Raw genomic sequence first — 20,586 nt, forward strand, 5'->3', positions numbered from 1 at the left:
ACAATAAAAAAAGTGTTTTCCCATACAGTTATCATATTTGCTTTTGTGCACAAGTGATATTGTCCATTTACAGATTACAAATTCCCAAAATACAGTTTATCTGCTCTGAAAGCTGCCATTGCATTTTAATCATAGCTGCTATAAGAATATCTATTCAAATTTTCTAGTGAGGTCTTCTCAACAGTGTGCATGCTAGAAACAGAGAGAGCGAATTTTCAGCACAGCTAGGGGTGTAGCAACAGAGGAATGTAAACAAAAGATAATGTTATCACCTTTTTGGATGCGGATCATAAGCTGAAGAAGCTTTCCTCTGAAAAACACAGTGCTATGCTATTCAAATGCTGTTCTGCTACACATTTTTTTTGTTATAGTAGATTTAAGACTGTAAGCAATCTTTTAGCGTAAAGAAGAAATACTGAGTTTCGGACTACTTTAAGAAACATGGTCGCAACTGAATTAATTCACTGCAAGCCCTGGACATAAGAGACCTGATGGCACACCTGTAACTGTAGAGCAGAGTCAGAGTCCTCGTATATCCGGCGTGCAAGACCTCCATTCTCCAAGGCTAATCTCTCCAAAAAGTTGTAATCAACATCTTTGCCAAAGCCCAAGCAATACAGTGATGCCTGACCCTCCAGCAAATGCTTCACATTGCTTATGATCTTTTTGTGGTCGGTGGTGCCTGTAAGATAAATGTCATATATTAGGACCACACTTGACTTTAAAGGAAAACATTTTTTTGCCTCTTATACTCATTAGAAAGGTCTCTTGGTAGTCTAGGGCAGTGTTTCTCAACATTTTATTGGTATGTTCCCCTTATAAAACCCTGTACTCACCAAGTACCCCCTGGCATAGTAAATATTATCACAAGTACCCCTTAAATACATATTTAATCGTAGTACATGATAATTGGTTCTAAAAAATTTCCAAGCATTTACTGTTGCTTTTAATTAGAAAAAAATACTAATACTATGTTTATATAGGATTTATAGTTTTCTAAAACTCTAAATTTGTTACTCTTGGTTAAGTATATCAAGCCTTAGTACCCCCTGGAACCATCAGAAGTACCCCCTGGGGTACGCGTACCGCATGTTGAGAAACTAGGGTCTAGGGCAATAAGCTACAACCACTTGTGGCTGAAAATAACCAATATTTTATACCATTATTTGTGATTCTATAAAATTTTGCACTTGTTTATCATTGGCACAAGGATTGTCTGGCTGACAATTAGCACATGTACTTTCTAAGACTGAATAATTATTAGGAATCTTGCAGTTTGTTTGGGGTATTTTGCAAGTGGTTCTCCACTGACTGCTGTATAATTTATTACGCTGAGTTCAGAGTTCCTTTAACAAAGGGACCCTCGTAGATGCCCCCCTTCCCCCACCTACGTAGGTTTGAGCCGCCGGTGAACTGGGTGTATTCGTCTCTTCCTGCTGCCACTCAAATCCCTGGTGCTGTTAAATACTATTCCCCCTCTGAGTTGTAGTAACTTGGAGGGAGATGTAATTCAGGGTCTGACGATCGCCAGTGCTATGATGGTGCCAAGCTTCGGTGCTCGGGACTGAGCACCGGCCGCCAAAATTATCTGCTTCGGCCCTATGGAAGTAATCCTTATCCATTTCCCATAAAAGTTAAAATACGGCACTTTTAAAGATGTCCTGCTGATGCTTGCTCTACTTTAGTACAACAAGCCCCAAACCCCTGGCCGCCATCTGCCAGGACCTGCTGCCCTTTGCCCAGGCCAACACATGGCACCCCCGCCATCACCCAGAACACCCTTAAACCGCCACCCACAGCACCTTTGAAACCGGTCGGTGCCCCCTACACCGATGTGCTGCTAGCCCTTGACATTACTCACAGCACTCTGCCATTGCACCAGGGGAAACCCAGGCAACAGCATCTTTGAATTTGCCACCAGGGGTGACCAATAAGAGTCCTCCATTTTAAGAGATCCCTCTAGTCAGTGTAAAAACCAATGTGTAACGATCGGTGTAACACAGAGAGGGTCTGATTACCGGTGATCTGCAGTATCACAGAGAATGCAGAATGTACCCGATTATTGATGATCTGCAGTATCACCAATAATCAGATATATCTTCTAACCTCTGGACACCTGAGAGATGAGAGTGTTTGGTGCAACAGTAATACTTTGAGGAAAGCACCCGTAAGATAGGTGCTAGACAGTAAGAGCTACTGCTATGGATCAAATTCCTTCCACAGGTCTGATGCTCCCCAAGGGGTGGAGCCAGGCTGAGACAGTGGGAAGGACAGAACGTGAGTGACACCAATGAGCAGTGTCACTAACAGATCTGTGAACTATCTCTTAACAGGAGAGATAGTTATCGAGGTCGGACAGGCCAGGTCGTAAACACACGGACAGATACAGTACAGAGACAGGAGACAGATGCAGAATCTTGGGACTAGCAGAGTTTGGCAACAAGGTATCAGAAAGGCAAAGGTACAGAATCAGAGATCAGAAGAATGGTCAGGAAGGCAGAAGGTCATAACAGATAAACAACAATGCCTAAGCTTGAGTGTGAGCTCCAAGATTCTCACACTCCAGGAACTAGACTAGAATATAACAATATTTACAGATGGTACAGAATTCCTAGACAAAGGTGTGAGTTCCTTGGCCATCAACACCTTGGAAACTGGTCTAGATAATAATACAGATAATAACAGAATTCCTAGGCTAAGGTGTGAGCTCCATGATCATCAACATCTACAAAACTGTCTAATAAACAGATACTGACAAGGTCTGAGTGCTACCACGTAGTGATCGCAACGTCAGACACCAGATGAATGACCAGCACCCAGTATATATACTCTAGCGCTCTCCAGCGCCTCCCCTAAGTGCTGGACCAATGATAGTTGCTGAAATTGTCAGCTGACCGGCTTGGTCAGCTGACCCCTTCTGACTGCCATAAAGGCCCTGCCTCTCTGCGCGCGCGCGCGCGCGTCCTCCTAAACCAGTGTGGACTATCAGTCCCAGCCACACCAGTCATGTGTTGTAATGTTTCCGCTGTGTTAAATGCGGAATCCGCCGCACCGCTGTTCATGCGTGTGGCGTTTTCTCCACATTCCGTATTACTGAGAGGAGCAGGCCTATGCGTGCAACTTGCCGCATTGGACGCCGGATCCGCCGCACTGTTGCTTGAGCATGCGGCGGTTTCTCCGCGCTCCGACTGCGCTCCAGCTGCCATGTTGAACGCGGAGTCAGCCGCCTTACTCTGAGTATTAGCGGCGGCTTTTCCGCGTTTCCTCACACAATGGGAAACCCCTATGTTGATGATAGCATGTATGGGGGCTTTGCTATTAATCGCTAAAGTCAGCTGTATGGACTTCAATGTAAGTCCATACTTCAAATTCCGAATAGGCATTCCGGATCGGAATGCCGAATTCTGATGCGAAATGCAACATTTGGAATTCTTTTGAATTCGATTTCTCATCCATATTAGTATATTACTGACTTGCATTGTTAGACCCAACTCTGTTCACATTAAAGGACTACATCTCCCGGTATGCATTGCAGCACATGTGCAACACTGCTGCAGGCACTTCAAACTACTATACCTGCAGGTCTGGCTGGTGAATCTGGTGGCATCTGGAGAAGTCCCCGAATGTAAGTAATGCTTGTAATCCCCTTCGTTCCCCCCATTTTCCCATACAAGATGTTTTCATTCCTTATTCGAAAATAACTTTAAGGCCCCAGTAACAAAAATAAGTACTCAGAGTCAGGTGGTCTCAAACTTATTTGACACTCAATTGACACTATAAAATGGCATCTTGAATCAGCAAGTAGGTATTTCAAAATTGCTAAGGAAAGGTAGGGGAAAAGGCTGTGCATCCCTAAACACATGTTGCAATTGAATGGTTAATCGCGATTAACCATTCAATTGCAACATGTGTTTAGGGATGCGTAGCCTTTCCCCCTACCTTTCCTTAACTTTATAACTATGTAACTGTCAGGTTAGCTGCTCCCAGCCCCTCCTCCTGAGTTTCCTGTTTGCATGATAAGTAGTAGCAGATTTGCATATGATTTGCATCTGAATTGAATGCAAAGTGTGCATAAAATCTATTTAGGTGCTGCACACTGAGCTGGTGGTCATTTCAGAAGCATCCTTAGTGGTATGCGCTGGCGTTCTCCTCGCTGTTCAACCAAATGTAAGTTACACATTTTTTTTGCTTAACTGCTCCCAAGGTTTTAAATTTAGGTTAGGTCACCTGCCCGGAGGTTTGCCTCACCGTGGGGCAAGTGTCTAGTATAATATACTTTGCATGCAAACCATATTGGAAGCTAAAGTTCCTCCTAGTTTAATAAATGTTAGCACTTGGATGCAGGGCATGCATTTTTCAGTCTGGCAGAGGCGGTGTATGCCTGCGCAATTAACCATTCAATTGCAACATGTGTTTAGGGATGCACAGCCTTTCCCCCTACCTTTCCTTAAAGGGTCACTTAAGTCAAACAAAAAAAATGAGTTTTACTGAGCTAGGGCTTCCAATAGCCCCCTGCAGCTGTCCAGTGCCCTTGCCGTCTCCCTCCGATCCTCCTGGCCCCACCGACAGCGCATTCCTGTTTCAGTGACAGGAGCTGACAGGCTGGGGACGCGAGTGATTCATCGCATTCCCAGACACATTAGCACCCTCTATGCTGCTATATGGTATATGATATATGCTATAGCAGCATAGATGGCGCTATTGTGGCCAGGAACGCGAAGAATCACTCGCGTCCCCAGCCTGTCAGCTCCTGTCACCGAAACAGGAAGTGGCTGCCGGTGGGGCCAGGAGGACCGGAGGGAGACGGCGAGGGCACCGGACAGCTGCAGGGGGCTATTGGAAGCCCCGGGTGAGTAAAACTCATTTTTTTTTCTGACTTAAGTGTCCCTTTAACTTTGTAACTATGTAACTGTCAGGTTAGCTGCTCCCAGCCCCTCCTCCTGAGTTTCCTGTTTGCATGATAAGTAGTAGCAGATTTGCATATGATTTGCATCTGAATTGAATGCAAAGTGTGCAGAAAATCTATTTAGGTGCTGCACACTGAGCTGGTGGTCATTTCAGATGCAGCCTTAGTGGTATGCGCTGGTGTTCTCCTCGCTGTTCAACCAAATGTAAGTTACACATTTTTTTTGCTTAACTGCTCCCAAGGTTTTAAATTTAGGTTAGGTCACTTGCCCGGAGGTTTGCCTCACCATGGCGCAAGTGTCTAGTATAATATACTTTGCATGCAAACCATATTGGAAGCTAAAGTTCCTCCTAGTTTAATAAATGTTAGCACTTGTCTTGGATGCAGGGCATGCATTTTTCAGTCTGGCAGAGGCGGTGTATGCCTATGCGATTAACCATTCAATTGCAACATATGTTTAGGGATGCGTAGCCTTTCCCCCTACCTTATCTTAACTTTGTAACTATGTAACTGTCAGGTTAGCTGCTCCCAGCCCCTCCTCCTGAGTTTCCTGTTTGTATGATAAGTAGTAGCAGATTTGCATATGATTTGCATCTGAATTGAATGCAAAGTGTGAAGAAAATCTATTTAGGTGCTGCACACTGAGCTGGTGGTCATTTCAGATGCAGCCTTAGTGGTATGCGCTGGCGTTCTCCTCGCATTTCAAAATTGCTCCCCAGTGATAATTTCAGTAATGTGTGCTTTCACTAAACCCTCTAGTTTCCCATTAACTTATGCCCAGACTACTTACCAGAGGTTGGCTCGCCATCGGAGAGGAAAATGATTATGGATGCACTGACTTTCGGCAGCATGTTATTAATAGTGGCATTGGTGAGCATTTTTGCAGCGGTAAGTAGAGCTATATTGATGTCTGTGCCTGCCAAGGAATCAGGATTGCGTTACTTTAAAAAATATCTCCTTAGACAAGTTAACAATAAACAGGAAAGTTTCTAGAGCTCCCAGGGCAAGGATATATAAATTGTGTCCCCCCCCCTCCCCCACACCTTCTTGTTTACCCAGAGAGTCCCCTGTTTAGCAAGAGAAACACCCCACTTCGGTAGCCAGAGAGCTCCTCATGTAGTCAAAGAGCCCCCATTTAGCCAGAAGGGCCCCTGTAAAGCCAGAGAGACTTCATATAGCCAGAGAGTACCCACATTTAGCCATAGACCTCCTCTTCAGCTAGAGAGTCCGTTTACCCAGGAAGCCACCCATTTATGTAGCCAGAGAGTATACCACCATGTAGTTCGAGGCCCCCATTTAGCCAGAGAGCCCCCCCCCCATGTAGTCAGAGAGCCCCTCTTTGTTTAGGGAGGGAGAGATGGCCCCCATGTAGTCAGAGGCCCCCATCTAGCTAGACAGCTCCCCCCTTTAGCCAGAGCTCCCCTTGTTTAGGAAGGGAGAGATCCTCCATGTAGTCAGACCCCCCCCCCCCCCCATTTAGCCAGAGAGCTCCCATGTAGTCAGAGAGCCCTCTTGTTTAAGTAGAAGGAGATAGCCCCCCATGTGGTCAGAGACCCCCCTCCATCTAGGTAACCAAGGAGGCTCCGTTTAGCCCTTTGAGCCCCCAGTTAGGCAGAGAGCCCTCATTCAGGCATAGCCTCCTTTAGCCAGAAAGCCCCCCTATGTGGGTAGGCAGATTGCATGGGCGGCAATTGCAGAATAGCAGCAGGAGCACAACTCACTTGTACATGGTCCATACATGCCGCCCGCATCTTCTTCCTGCTTCTCAGCATTGCGTCTCACTGGTAACAACGCCCTCTGTGGTCATGCTTGTTACAAGTGAGATGGGAAGCCGAAGAGCAGGAAGGTGATGCGGGCGGCATGTATGGATCTTGGAGAGGTGAGTTACACTCCCATTGCCATTCTGCAAGTGCCCCACCACTGCTGCACCCCCCCCCCCCACCCCACACTCCCACTGTGGCTGTGCTCAGGGCAGTGTCCTGCTCTGCCCGCCCCTGGAAACGGGCATGCTCTAAATAATACATTTCTTAAAACGGCAAAATTCTGTATGAAGCTCACATTTATACATACTTTCCATAACAACTTTTGGAAATAGGAAAAAGAAACACATCAAGGCACGCCTCTGACACACCTCCGGCTATACTCAAAAGTAATGTATGAAGCATGTAGTGTGCCATGGCTGGTATGTTTGTGCAGTACAGATACTAAAGTATCCTATATACAGGGGCATGGCAGTCCTGCTGCATTCGAGAACCGATGCATGCCATTCTAAGGCTTGCATCTGCTGTCTGAAAAAAATATGCAGGCTGGGTCTGTGTGTTACTGAAGTGCAATGGGCAAACCCAGACACAGTGGGAATGGTCATGTGTAAACAGATCCATGCATTTCTTCTCATTAACACTCCACTCGCCACTCTGCAGAGGGAGGGAACGAACTGAAGATGGCCACACACACTTTACTGTGCTGGGCACGTCTGGCTGTCTATAAAGGAGGGTACATGATATGACTATCTCTAGAGGAGAAGGGGGGCACATTTGACAATCTATGGGTGATGGGGGAAATGTTAAAAGATTCATCAGAGTTACTTTCCATTAATCCTTATAGGGATATTTGATATAAGAGTGCTTTGGATTACAAGGATGTGTCTGTAATACAAACCAAGGTTCCACTGTATTTGCAAGTGCATTTATTCTTTAGTTCACGGGGTGGTGGTAGAAATGAAGATGTTCTACACCACAGAGGCAGCAGCATTGTAAAAGCAGATATTACCTCCTCTCGCTGTCATGTGAGATACAAACTCCTTTGCCTTATTAATATTGTCTGGAGTGGCTTTCACAAGAGTCCTTTTCCACTTGTCCACTTTATCATCAAACATTAGGAGACCAAAGTGGTCTTCTATAGGCACATCTCCCAGAATCTTGATGAATGCTTCATAAGTCTACAAGACATAGAAACTGTAATGATAAATATACTGTATTGTGTTACTGTAATTGTCATTACATTTCAGCAAAACTAATAATCTAATAATGATTATGTATAATAGCTTATCTACTGCCCTCTAGCGGTTGTTATTGTAGCAGTTTCATGCATAGTATAATCTGGCCAATTGCAGGAAGTGATCTAGTTTTACAGGAAGCAGATGTGGGCCCTGCCTAGTCTCCATCTTAGATTCTCATTGAGCAGCATGGCAAACAAATTGTCTTTTCGCAAAAAAGTAAATGAGGAAAGACAATAAAATACAGAGAATCTCAGTTAAGCAGCAGATTCAGACTTAATTACAGTGCTTAGCTGACTATCTAACCGTGCTACACAAAAAAACAGTGATGGGAGGGCAGTAAAATAAGACCTCTTTTCCATGGATGTCTGAACTGCTCGTTTATTGCACAGTTCAGCTGCTCAGCTGCCATCCACAGTGCAATTCGGCAGCAATTCCATACTGCCGAATGGAAGCATTCGGTAATACCCAGAGGCGTAAAACCTCATGTCACGTCTGAGCATGGCATTGGCAATTGCTGCGCTCAAATGCAACTACATGGGGGGGGGGGGCTGTGTGTGAACCGCCTGTGCCAAGAACTAACAAACGCCTGGCCGGTGGACGGGAGCAGCCGACAGGCAGTGAATTCACCACCTTCAGCTGCTCACAAAAAAGAGGCCTAAATAGGAAAAAGAAAATACTCCTATATGCGCATACAAAGGTATGTAAATGACATGTTACGTCTAAACTCCATATTTGAATTATTAGTATACTGGCCATAATGTACACCAGGTTGTACAATGCCTCCTGCTGTACTGTACTGTGCATGTGCAGGGTCGTCGCTGTATGCACACCACAGCCTATGTCTGCGCAGTAAGGCATCGGCACACAGTTGGACACAGACACCTGCAGTTTTATAAAATAGAATATCTTAAACAAATGTAGAAATGAGGCTGGCACCACCAGAAGTAGAAAAGTAAAAAATTAGCTCTTTATTGATCAGTCATTAAAATGACAGCATGGTCAAAAAAATAAGGCTTTGGCGGCTTATTTTTTTGACCATGCTGTCATTTTAATGACTGATCAATAAAGAGCTAATTTTTTACTTTTCTACTTCTGGTGGTGCCAGTCTCATTTCTACACTTGACTACTGAGGATTCTGAGGATACAGGAATCCAAGGCTTGGGCACACAATAGTTCCTTCCTATGGATGAGTGCTCCTCCAACTCCTGTTTCAGAATATCTTAAACAGTCAGGAGTAAATAAGTTGCATGAATACTTAGGAAAACTTTATTGATTTACATTTTTCAGCTTTCGATAGGATGAGAAGGGCTAACTTGAACGGTATAATTTTTCTGATGAAAAAAAAATTGTTTTAACTCAATTAATCACCATTTTTATTTGCTTTTTTTCTTTGTTTACCTGTTTAATCTTAGTGCCATACATGGAGCCACTGTGATCAAGTACAAACACAACGTTCTTTGTTATCCGACTGAGACTGGGTGGCGCAAAATAGTGCACAAAATATCCATTAACGACCTGCGGATAAAATGGGATTAAAAAGATCAACTGAAAAATCAACATGTGTGAGAACAAAACCATCTAATAAAATGTTTAAACCTAAGACAGGTGTAGCAGGAGGATTTTTATTCAACATAAGAACAAACCTACAGTCCCTAATTTGTTTGCAACCTGAGGCCTGTATATAAAAAATGCTCCAATGCGTAAAAATGCAAATTGATGTGGGTTACCTGAAGCTTCCCTGCGGAGTTCTCTCTCTTCACATCATATTTAATCTTCAGATCTCCATCCAGGACGGTCTCTAAGCAACCAGGGCAGCGCCGCTGTTGATCCACTGTGGGACTAAATTCTATGTGAGCCTGAAAACAGAATGAGAGTTTTGGATGAAAAGCACTCTAGCCACATAGCGGGAGGCAAATAACTGGACTGTAATGTAATGCAAGAGCACAGGGGCGTAACTACAAATCATGCCCCTCCCCCCCGCAAAAAAAATTGATGGGGCCCCTTTAATGTCCACAACACTTCCCTTTCCTCCCCTTGGTGACCCTCACAGCCTGGGGCTCATCATATAAGAATCATAAAAACAAGTGTGACTATCAGGATCTTCACACCCATAACATGTGTAGACACAAAAACACCTGATCTAGGGCATCGGAGGGAGAGAAGGTTAGTAGTTTTGGCCTCCGCACACCTCTGGGCTGGGACTGCTTCCCTATAGTTACGCCCCTGCATGAGCAGTTGAGCTCCCCCACCGCTATAATGCTTCAGTGCTTTTCTGAACCAGAACAAAGTTCCACAGACTCCATTCCATTCCCAACTCTCCTGGTTGCTCTTTGAACGACTGGTGACATGAAGACACTGGAAATGGTGACCAATGGTGTAGCTCTGAGCCCCTCAAGCATGCTAATCATAACAAGTAAAGTGGAACTAAAGTCAGAACTTCTTCTCTACTGAAATTCATCTTGATTTTACTTTTGCAGGGAGTACTAAAATGGTCCTCAGTGTGTAGGCAGAGCTCTCCTGCAGTCCACTCACAGTTGCTGATAAGAACTGATTAGCCAGTTTTACTTGGCTAAACAAACACAGAACACAGAGAAGGGAATTTCTTCAGCAACTATATGTACAATAAAGACTTTTCATTTTATGCCATGCATTTTATGCCAGGTCTGCTTTAACCACTTTCACCTCCTGGACGTAGAAGCTACATCCAGGAGGCCATGTGCGCTCCCACGGCCGATCGCACGCTTGCACGTGCGCTCCTGGCCATGGATCGTTAGCCCAGGAATCAATAATCGGGCCATGGTGCCCGATCACTGATTCCTCTCCCCCGCAGAAAAAGCGCCAGCTTCTCTCGGAAGCCTCGCTTTTTCTGCCTCCTACGTCCCCCTGCGTCCCTCTAAGTGTACATGTTATGCTTAGAGTGACTTCATGTAAACAAACCTAAGGTTGCCCTCTAGTGGCCAAAAAGTAGAACTACATCTACATACAAAAATAAAATAAAATAAACATATATTTACATTAAAAAAAATACTATTTACATCCCACCCTCCCAAAAATACCCAAATAAAATGTTTAATAATAAAAAAAAATTGCAATAAAAAAAAAACACGTAAATATTTACCTAAGGGTCTAAACTTTTTAAATATCTATGTAAAGATGAAATATTTATATTTTTTTTTATTATAAGCTTCTAAATAGTGTTGGATCCAAAAAAAATGCACTTTTGTCTCCAAATAAAATATTGTCGCCATACATTGTGGTATATAATTATATATATATATATATATATATATATATATATATATATATATAATACATAATGTAAACTGTGTAATAACCGGGACAAAAGGGCAAATACAATACGTGGGTTTTAATTATGGAGGCATGTATTATTTTAAAACTATAATGGCCAAAAACTGAGAAATAATGAATTTTTTTCCATTTTTTTCTTATTCTTACTGTTAAAATGCATTTACAGTAAGGTAGCTCTTAGCAAAATGTACCACCCAAAGAAAGCCTAATTGGTGGTGGAAAAAACAAGATGTAGATCAGTTAGTTGTGATAAGTAGTGATAAAGTTATAGGCTAATGAATGGGAGGTGAACATTGCTCGGATGCATAAAGTGAAAACGACTGAGGGCTGAAGTGGTTAATATGGAGCACCAAAACCTGCCAAGGACAGCCTCAGCATTTGAGATATAAACAGGTGAGTGGAGCAGTTTGTTAATGATTACCTCTATTCTAAGCATATACAAAGGTGATCATTATCAGAACAGCACCAATGAAGAGCTAACATAGCAGCTAAATGAGAGCCCCTAGTGGGTCCCTTTTAGTCCAGGGGCCCCAGTGTGGTTGCAGCCTATGGACTGGGCACCCTATGCAAATACAGGGGTTTACCACAGTCCAATAAAATGAGCCTGGATGAAAAAATTAGAACTTCTTTATTGTAGTCACAGGCAGACATCCACCATGAGAAATTCTTTCTAATTAACAGAGCCTTTCCTGTACTTAATGTAAAGAAAGCTCTTGTTGTGGATGCTGCTGTTGCCATTTTGATTTAAGAGATGGATAACCGCCTGAAGCTCCTTTCTAATCTTATCTTACAGCAGATCTCTGACAGAGGATGAATCACACTCATACACATGCTTTGGGTTTTCTCAGGAAAAAAAGGACAATTGTTTTTCTAGCTCTCTTTAAAAAAAAAAAAACTCTTCTCTTTTTTTCTGCCCTCTAAAAAAACTTTATTGAACACTTCCTAGTTCACAAATAGACAACATTGTCACATGACTCTAGATGAGTGGATAAGCTGTATAAGAACATAGGAATCTTCACATATCCTAACAGCTGCATTCAACTACAATTTCACAGCCACTAATTCACATACCTCACAGCAATTCTCAAAATGGAGTGTATTAATCAATAGCTATAAAACAGTCTTTCAAGAGGAACTTTAACCAAAGAATAAACTTCATCCCAGTCGGTAGCCGATACCCCCTTTACCATGGGAAATCGTTAACTTTTCTCTATAGGGAGTCTGTATTGCTGATACTGTGGTGAATCCCCTCCCCTTTCAATGTGATGTCAGGGCCATGACCCTAGCAGTTTACTGTCTGTAAAGCTTCCTCTGTGCATAGAGCTCTCAGTAAAGAAACATTCAGTAGAGATCAACTGACAGAACTAAAAATGTGGTGACCTGTGATAAATTTCCATTTGTATTAGTGAGAAGAATTTACAATGGGCTAACACTGACTAAATAATTTAAAAGTAAATATTGTAAAATATAACCAATTCTATTTATTTTGGTATTTTCACTACAGTACCTTTTTAACCACTTCAGCCTTCATTGTTGTTTCACCTTATGCATCCGAGCAACTTTGACCTCCTATTCATTCACCAATAACTTTATCACTACTTATCACAATGAAATGATCTATATCTTGTTTTTTTCCGGCACCATTTATGCTTTCTTTGGGTGGTAAATTTTGCTAAGAATTATTTTGTTATAAATCCAATTTAACAGGAAGATTAAGAAACTAAATGGAAAAAAATCATTATTTCTCAGTTTTCGGCCATTATAGTTTTAAAACAATACATGCTTCCGTAATTAAAACCCATGTATTTTATTTGCCCATTTGTACCAGTTATTACTCCGTTTAAATTATGTCCCTATCACAATGTATGGTGCCAATATTTTGTTTGGAAATAAAGTTTAATTTTTTCAGTTTTGCATCCATCACTTATTACATGCCCATAATTTAAAAAATAACAGTAATATACCTTACTACATACTGTACATGTTAAAAAAAGTTCAGTCCTTAAAGTGGTCTAACACCCAGCATTTCAACTTTGCTTTAAAAGTTTGCTTACAGCTTATAAACTATTATGTCAGATTTTTTTTTTAGCAGAAATTCACTGAATGGATTAAACATGACATTTTAGTGCTGCATTTAGCTAGAATCCTCCTCCGTGCTTGCTTGTTTAGTTACAAATGTATCTATCTACAATGTAACAAACAAACACTGCTTTGAGAGAACAAAGAGGGCTTCCCCGGCAGGCTTTTCAAAGGTCTATTTGTATTCCAAATAAAGATACATTTGTAACTAAAAGATAAGAACGGATGCGGATTCCTAGTTGAATCCAACACTAAAATGTCATGTTTAACCCATTCAGTGAATTTCTGCTTAAAAAAAAATCTGGCATAATAGTTTGTAAGCTGTAAGCAATCTTTTAAAGCAAAGTTGTAATGTTGGGTGTTAAACCGCTTTAAGGTAACTATTTATGTTTTTTTATTGTATTTTTTTTTTTTTTTTTACAAAAAATGTTTTTGTGTAGCTATTGGGAAGTGTGGGAGGTAAGTGGCACTGTGTTCCCATTCATTGATCTCCAGGCTAACAGAAGGCGGTGGGAGCGCAAGCCTGTCAGCTTCAGTACTGTAGCCTATCTGGATGGAAATATCCACCCAGATAGGATTAAGTGGTTAATTTATTCACAATGCGATTAGCAGCAATGGAGCTGATTGCATTACATTCTCCCCTTCCTGGTTCTCTGCATCATGTGTTGTGGTGTAACGGGTGATACAGAAAGAAAGTCCACTGGATTCTTCCAGAGCCGGCCTTTGGGGGTGGCAAGTGGGGCAATCGCCCCAGGCCCCGCTTCTAAGGAGGCCCCGCACCCTCTGCAATGCTGGGGAGAGCAGGCATAGTTGTTAAAACTCACGTGTCTTCATCCGATGCTCAGAGCTACCATCTATTTCCTTTCCCAGCATCTGTGTATTGGTAACAGCGCCCCCTATGATGACGTAACCGCATGTCACCACAGGGGGCACTGTTACCAATACACAGATGCTGGGAGAGGAAATAGATGGTAGCTGTGACTGTGAGCATCGGTGAAGACACGTGAGTTTTAACAACTATGCCCGCTCTCCCCAGCACTGCAGCCACCTTGCTATCTAACCTGTACTGCGGGGCATCTACCTATATAATCTATACTGCGGGGCATCTACCTATATAATCTATACTGCAGGGCACCTACCTATATAATCTATACTGTGGGGCACGTATCTAATCTATACTGCAGGCTGGCACCAATCTAACCTATACTGCAGGCTGGCACCTATCCAACCTATACTGCAGGCACCTATCTAATCTATACTGCAGGCTGGCACCTATCTATTTAATCTATACTGCAAGCTGGCACCTATCTATCTAATCTATACTGCAGGCTGGCACCTATCTAACCTATACTGCAGGCACCTATCTAACCTATACTGCTGGCTGGCACCTATCTAATCTATACTGCAGGCTGGCACCTATCTAATCTATACTGCAGGCTGGCACCTATCTAATCTATACTGCAGGCTGGCACCTATCTAACCTATACTGCAGGTTTGCACCTATCTAATCTATACTGCAGGCACCTATCTAACCTATACTGCAGGCACCTATCTAACCTATACTGCAGGCTGGCACCTATCTAACCTATACTGCAAGCACCTATCTAACCTATACTGCAGGCACCTATCTAATCTATACTGCAGGCTGGCACCTATCTATCTAATCTATACTGCAAGCTGGCACCTATCTATCTAATCTATACTGCAGGCTGGCACCTATCTAACCTATACTGCAGGCTGGGACCTATCTAACCTATACTGCAGACTGGCACCTAACTAATCTATACTGCAGGCACCTATCTAATCTATACTGCAGGGTACCTACTTACCTATCTAATCTGTACTGCGGGGCACCTACCTGTCTAATCTATACTGCAGGCACCTATCTAATCTATACAGTGGCGTACCTAGGGCATTTGGCACCCGGTGCTGGGTATTAAAAGACACCCCCCCCCTAAAAAAAATGGGCGTGACCACAACCTGCGGCGTGCTTCGTGGCAAAAATTGGCGTGGTCATGACCGGATGAGGGCGGAGCTACCTGTAATTTAAAGTATTAGCTAGTATAGTTGCCTCAGTATAGCTAGTAGTTTCCCCCAAAATAGCTGCCCCCAGTGAAGCTAGTATAGTTGCCCCCAATGAAGTTAGTATAGTTACCCCCAGTATAGCTAGTTTAGTTGCCCCCAGTAAAGCTAGTATAGTTGCCCCAGTATAGCTGGTATAGTTGCCCCCAGTATAGCTGGTATAGTTGCCCCCAGTATAGCTAGTATAGCTGCCCCCAGTATAGCTGCCCCCAGTATAGTTGCCCCCAGTATAGCTGCCCCCAGTATAGCTAGTATAGCTGCCCCCAGTATAGCTAGAATAGCTGCCCCCAGTATAGCTAGTATAGCTGCCTCCAGTATAGTTAGTATAGCTGCCCCCAGTATAGCTGGTATAGTTGCCCCCAGTATAGCTGGTATAGTTGTCCCCAGTATAGCTGGTATAGTTGCCCCCAGTATAGCTGCCCCCAGTATAGCTAGTATAGTTGCCCCCAGTATAGCTGGTATAGTTGCCCCCAGTATAGCTAGTTTAGTTGCCCCCAGTATAGATGCCCCCAGTATAGCTAGTATTGTTGCCCCCAGTATAGCTGCCCCCAGTATAGCTAGTATAGTTGCCCCCAGTATAGCTGCCCCCAGTATAGCTAGTATAGCTGCTCCCAGTATAGCTAGTATAGCTGCCCCCAGTATAGCTAGTATAGCTGCCCCCAGTATAGCTGGTATAGTTGCCCCCAGTATAGCTGGTATAGTTGCCCCCAGTATAGCTGGTATAGTTGCCCCCAGTATAGCTAGTTTAGTTGCCCCCAGTATAGCTTGTATAGTTGCCCCCAGTATAGCTAGTTTAGTTGCCCCCAGTATAGCTAGTATAGTTGCCCCCCAGTATAGCTGCCCCCAGTATAGCTAGTATAGTTGCCCCCAGTATAGCTGCCCCCAGTATAGCTGGTATAGTTGCCCCCAGTATAGCTGGTATAGTTGCCCCCAGTATAGCTAGTACAGTTGCCCCCAGTATAGCTGGTATAGTTGCCCCCAGTATAGATGTCCCTGGAGGGGGGAAGCAGCGCTAGAAGGAGGGGCAGTGGGGGCAGCGGTGGGGAGGGGGGAAATATCCCCCCCCTCCCTCACCTGGGACCCCTCCTTCTGCCTCTCTCTCTCCCTCCATTCAGCGGAGGCCCCCAGTTGCCCCCAGTATAGCTGCCCCCAGTATAGCTAGTATAGCTGCCCCCAGTATAGATAGTATAGCTGCCCCCAGTATAGCTGGTATAGCTGCCCCCAGTATAGCTGGTATAGCTGCCCCCAGTATAGCTGGTATAGTTGCCCCCAGTATAGCTGGTATAGTTGCCCCCAGTATAGCTGGTATAGTTGCCCCCAGTATAGCTGGTATAGTTGCCCCCAGTATAGCTAGTTTAGTTGCCCCCAGTATAGCTTGTATAGTTGCCCCCAGTATAGCTAGTTTAGTTGCTCCCAGTATAGCTAGTATAGTTGCCCCCCAGTATAGCTGCCCCCAGTATAGCTAGTATAGTTGCCCCCAGTATAGCTGCCCCCAGTATAGCTGGTATAGCTGCCTCCAGTATAGCTGGTATAGTTGCCCCCAGTATAGCTGGTATAGTTGCCCCCAGTATAGCTGGTATAGTTGCCCCCAGTATAGCTGGTATAGTTGCCCACAGTATAGCTAGTTTAGTTGCCCCCAGTATAGCTTGTATAGTTGCCCCCAGTATAGCTTGTATAGTTGCCCCCAGTATAGCTAGTATAGTTGCCCCCAGTATAGCTGCCCCCAGTATAGCTAGTATAGTTGCCCCAGTATAGCTGCCCCCAGTATAGCTGGTATAGTTGCCCCCAGTATAGCTAGTATAGTTGCCCCCAGTATAGCTGCCCCCAGTATAGCTGGTATAGTTGCCCCCAGTATAGATGTCCCTGGAGGGGGGAAGCAGCGCTAGAAGGAGGGGCAGTGGGGGCAGCGGTGGGGAGGGGGGAAATATCCCCCCCTCCCTCACCTGGGACCCCTCCTTCTGCCTCTCTCCCCCTCCATTCAGCGGTGGCAAGTGCGGCTCGGCGGCGGGGACGGGGAGACATGCGCAGAATTACTCACCACTTCCACGTTCCAAGCGCCGGCAGCGTCATGTCGTCACAGATCTCCGCCTTCAATGAAGGCGGAGATCTGTGACGACATGACGCTGCCGGCGCTTGGAACGCGGAAGTGGTGAGTAATTCTCCGCACGTCTCCCCACCGCCGAGCCCGCACTTGCCACCGCTGAATGGAGGGGGAGAGAGGCAGAAGGAGGGATCCCAGGTGAGGGAGGGGGGGGGGATATTTCCCCCCTCCCCACCGCTGCCCCCACTGCCCCTCCTTCTAGCGCTGCTTCCCCCTCCTGCTCTGTGCTCTGGGGGGTCGTGGCGACACCCCCCTGGGTGTCTGTCACCCGGTGCGCCCCGCCCCCCTGCGCACTACAGTAGGAACGCCACTGAATCTATACTGCAGGCACCTATCTAATCTATACTGCAGGCTGGCACCTATCTAATCTATACTGCGGGGCACCTACCTATCTAACCTATACTGGAGGCACCTACCTATCTAACCTATACAGAGTGTGTGCTTCCACAACGTGTGTATCCACAGCATATGTCTCTAGGCCCCGCATATGACACTCGCCCCAGGCCCCGCGTACTCTAAGGCCACCTCTGGATTCTTCACCTGCATCAGAGTTGTGGAAAGCTTTCTTTTTTCATCATACAAAAATTTTTATTGAGTGTTAATAAAAGTTGAACATACATAGGTAGATAATCTGTACCATATCCTTATACAGCGGTTTACACGTGTATAGTACATAAAACTTCAGTATATATGAAAGATACGTCACATTGTACATTAAAAGTAGAGTCTGATATGATAAGTAATTGCTGCTAGGCAGATAAGAAATTGTATAATAGAATTGGGGATAAGACCCTCTATGATATTCTCGTTCCAGGCATTTACAGTACCCATTGGGTAGCCAGACGGAGAATATCTATCATTTATGAAATTAGTGTGTATTCTAGTGGCACCAGTGGGCCAAAACGGACCCCCACTAGAACATCAGTTTGAATTCTGACTTTGTACAACGTTCTAACTCATAGTAATTATAATCTGGAATAGTATGTTAAGTGTAGCTTACGTATGTCAGGATCAGCAGGTAACGGTGGTTATCTAACTGGTTAGGTTTAAACAAGAACATGAACATAAACACAACAAATAACTGCAGACCAAAACTTTTTGAAAAAAATCCAAGAGTTTGATTCCTTTGTTTTCCTTGTGGTTGTTCGTTTTACCAAGAGTACGGTCTAATTAAGCACTCTATTCTGTTACTCTGAATATTTCTAGTAAATATGTTGTCTAGGACAGGTGAGACTCAGGCATTAATCATTAGGTTGATCATTCCATCTTATAGGAATATAGTAATTAGAATAGTCAATCGCTAGTCTAGCTATTATCTTTTGTTCTAAAAGGATATTATTTTTCGTATGTGTGAGGAGTAATGAGGTGAGTGGAAAGCTTTCTGAGAGTCAAGGACATAACTAGGGGAGAGCAGTCTATATGATTACAGGGTGGGGGCACAGGTGTGTGTGTGTGTGTGTGTGTGGGGGGGGGGGACTACTAACCTTCCCTTTGATACTCCAGATCAGCTGTTTTTTTTTTGCTACACTTGTTATGGTTGCGAAGATCCTAATGGCCACAGTTGTTTTATGACCATTGTTGAAGGACCCCCAGGCTGTGAGGTTCACCACTAAGCATGAGCATAAATTACACCTATGCATAATTATGCATCGTAATTTGCATTTACGCATCGTAATCATAATGTGAAATTTCAGGGAAAAGAGCAATTCATTTGCTTGGCACGCAGGGTGCTCTGCCATTTTTTTTGTGATATAACAATCTAAAAACATTTTTCCCCTAAAATCATAAGAAAATTTCAATTGCCGTCAGGGTCGTATCTAGAAACCATGGTGCTCCATAACAAAAATTAAAAGGCAGCTTTTTTGCCCACCTCCTCCAACACACACACACACACACACACACCAGTTTTAGGTTGCCTGAGGTGACTCCACCCTCCCCCCCCCCCCCCCCGTATTGTTAGCCAAAGGTAGTGTTGGGCGAACATCTAGATGTTCGGGTTCGGGCCGAACAGGCCGAACATGGCCGCAATGTTCGGGTGTTCGAGCCGAACTCCGAACATAATGGAAGTCAATGGGGACCCGAACTTTCGTGTTTTTCAAAGCCTCCTTACATGCTACATACGCCAAATTTACAGGGTATGTGCACCTTGGGAGTGGGTACAAGAGAAAAAAAAATTAGCAAAAAGAGCTTATAGTTTTTGAGAAAATCGATTTTAAAGTTTCAAAGGGAAAACTGTCTTTTAAATGCGGGAAATGTCTGTTTTCTTTGCACAGGTAACATGCTTTTTGTCGGCATGCAGTCATAAATGTAATACAGATGAGAGGTTCCAGGAAAAGGGACCGGTAACGCTAACCCAGCAGCAGCACACGTGATGGAACAGGAGGAGGGCGGCGCAGGAGGAGAAGGCCACGCTTTGAGACACAACAACCCAGGCCTTGCATGCGGACAAGAAGCGTGCAGATAGCAATTTGCTTTTTGTCGGCATGCAGTCATAAATGTAATACAGATGAGAGGTTCCAGGAAAAGGGACCGGTAACGCTAACCCAGCAGCAGCACACGTGATGGAACAGGAGGAGGGCGGCGCAGGAGGAGAAGGCCACGCAGCAGCGACACAGAGCACAATGCTATACAGTGGTGGGTGAGCGGTGTACTACTGTTCCCAGCAGAGACACAGAGTGGCAGTAAACACAATGCTATATAGTGTGGGTGAGCGGTGTACTACTGTTCCCAGCAGCGACACAGAGCACAATGCTATACAGTGGTGGGTGAGCGGTGTACTACTGTTCCCAGGAGAGACACAGAGTGGCAGTAAACACAATGCTATATAGTGTGGGTGAGCGGTGTACTACTGTTCCCAGCAGCGACACAGAGCACAATTCTATACAGTGGTGGGTGAGCGGTGTACTACTATTCCCAGCAGCGACACAGAGCACAATGCTATACAGTGGTGGGTGAGCGGTGTACTACTATTCCCAGCAGCGACACAGAGCACAATGCTATACAGTGGTGGGTGAGCAGTGTACTACTGTTCCCAGCAGAGACACAGAGTGGCAGTAAATACAATGCTATATAGTGTGGGTGAGCGGTGTACTACTGTTCCCAGCAGCGACA

The 20,586-nt window shown here is 44.4% G+C and overlaps 1 protein-coding gene across 8 annotated transcripts in view; it reads right to left on the reverse strand.

The window, feature by feature from the left end:
- The window catches only part of LOC137532545 (inter-alpha-trypsin inhibitor heavy chain H4-like), a 250,307-nt gene that overhangs the window by 193,853 nt on the left and 35,868 nt on the right, over positions 1-20,586 (reverse strand). For all 8 annotated transcript variants that reach the window (XM_068253163.1, XM_068253162.1, XM_068253164.1 and 5 more), the window contains exons 6-10: positions 9,632-9,760; positions 9,303-9,419; positions 7,676-7,844; positions 5,697-5,822; positions 501-682 (exon numbers count right to left, since the gene is read on the reverse strand). In XM_068253163.1, coding sequence (XP_068109264.1) covers positions 501-682; positions 5,697-5,822; positions 7,676-7,844; positions 9,303-9,419; positions 9,632-9,760 — 723 coding nt within the window. The remainder of the gene's footprint in view (positions 1-500; positions 683-5,696; positions 5,823-7,675; positions 7,845-9,302; positions 9,420-9,631; positions 9,761-20,586) is intronic.

Source organism: Hyperolius riggenbachi, chromosome 9 (genome assembly GCF_040937935.1).
Source record: "Hyperolius riggenbachi isolate aHypRig1 chromosome 9, aHypRig1.pri, whole genome shotgun sequence".
NCBI lineage: Eukaryota > Metazoa > Chordata > Amphibia > Anura > Hyperoliidae > Hyperolius > Hyperolius riggenbachi.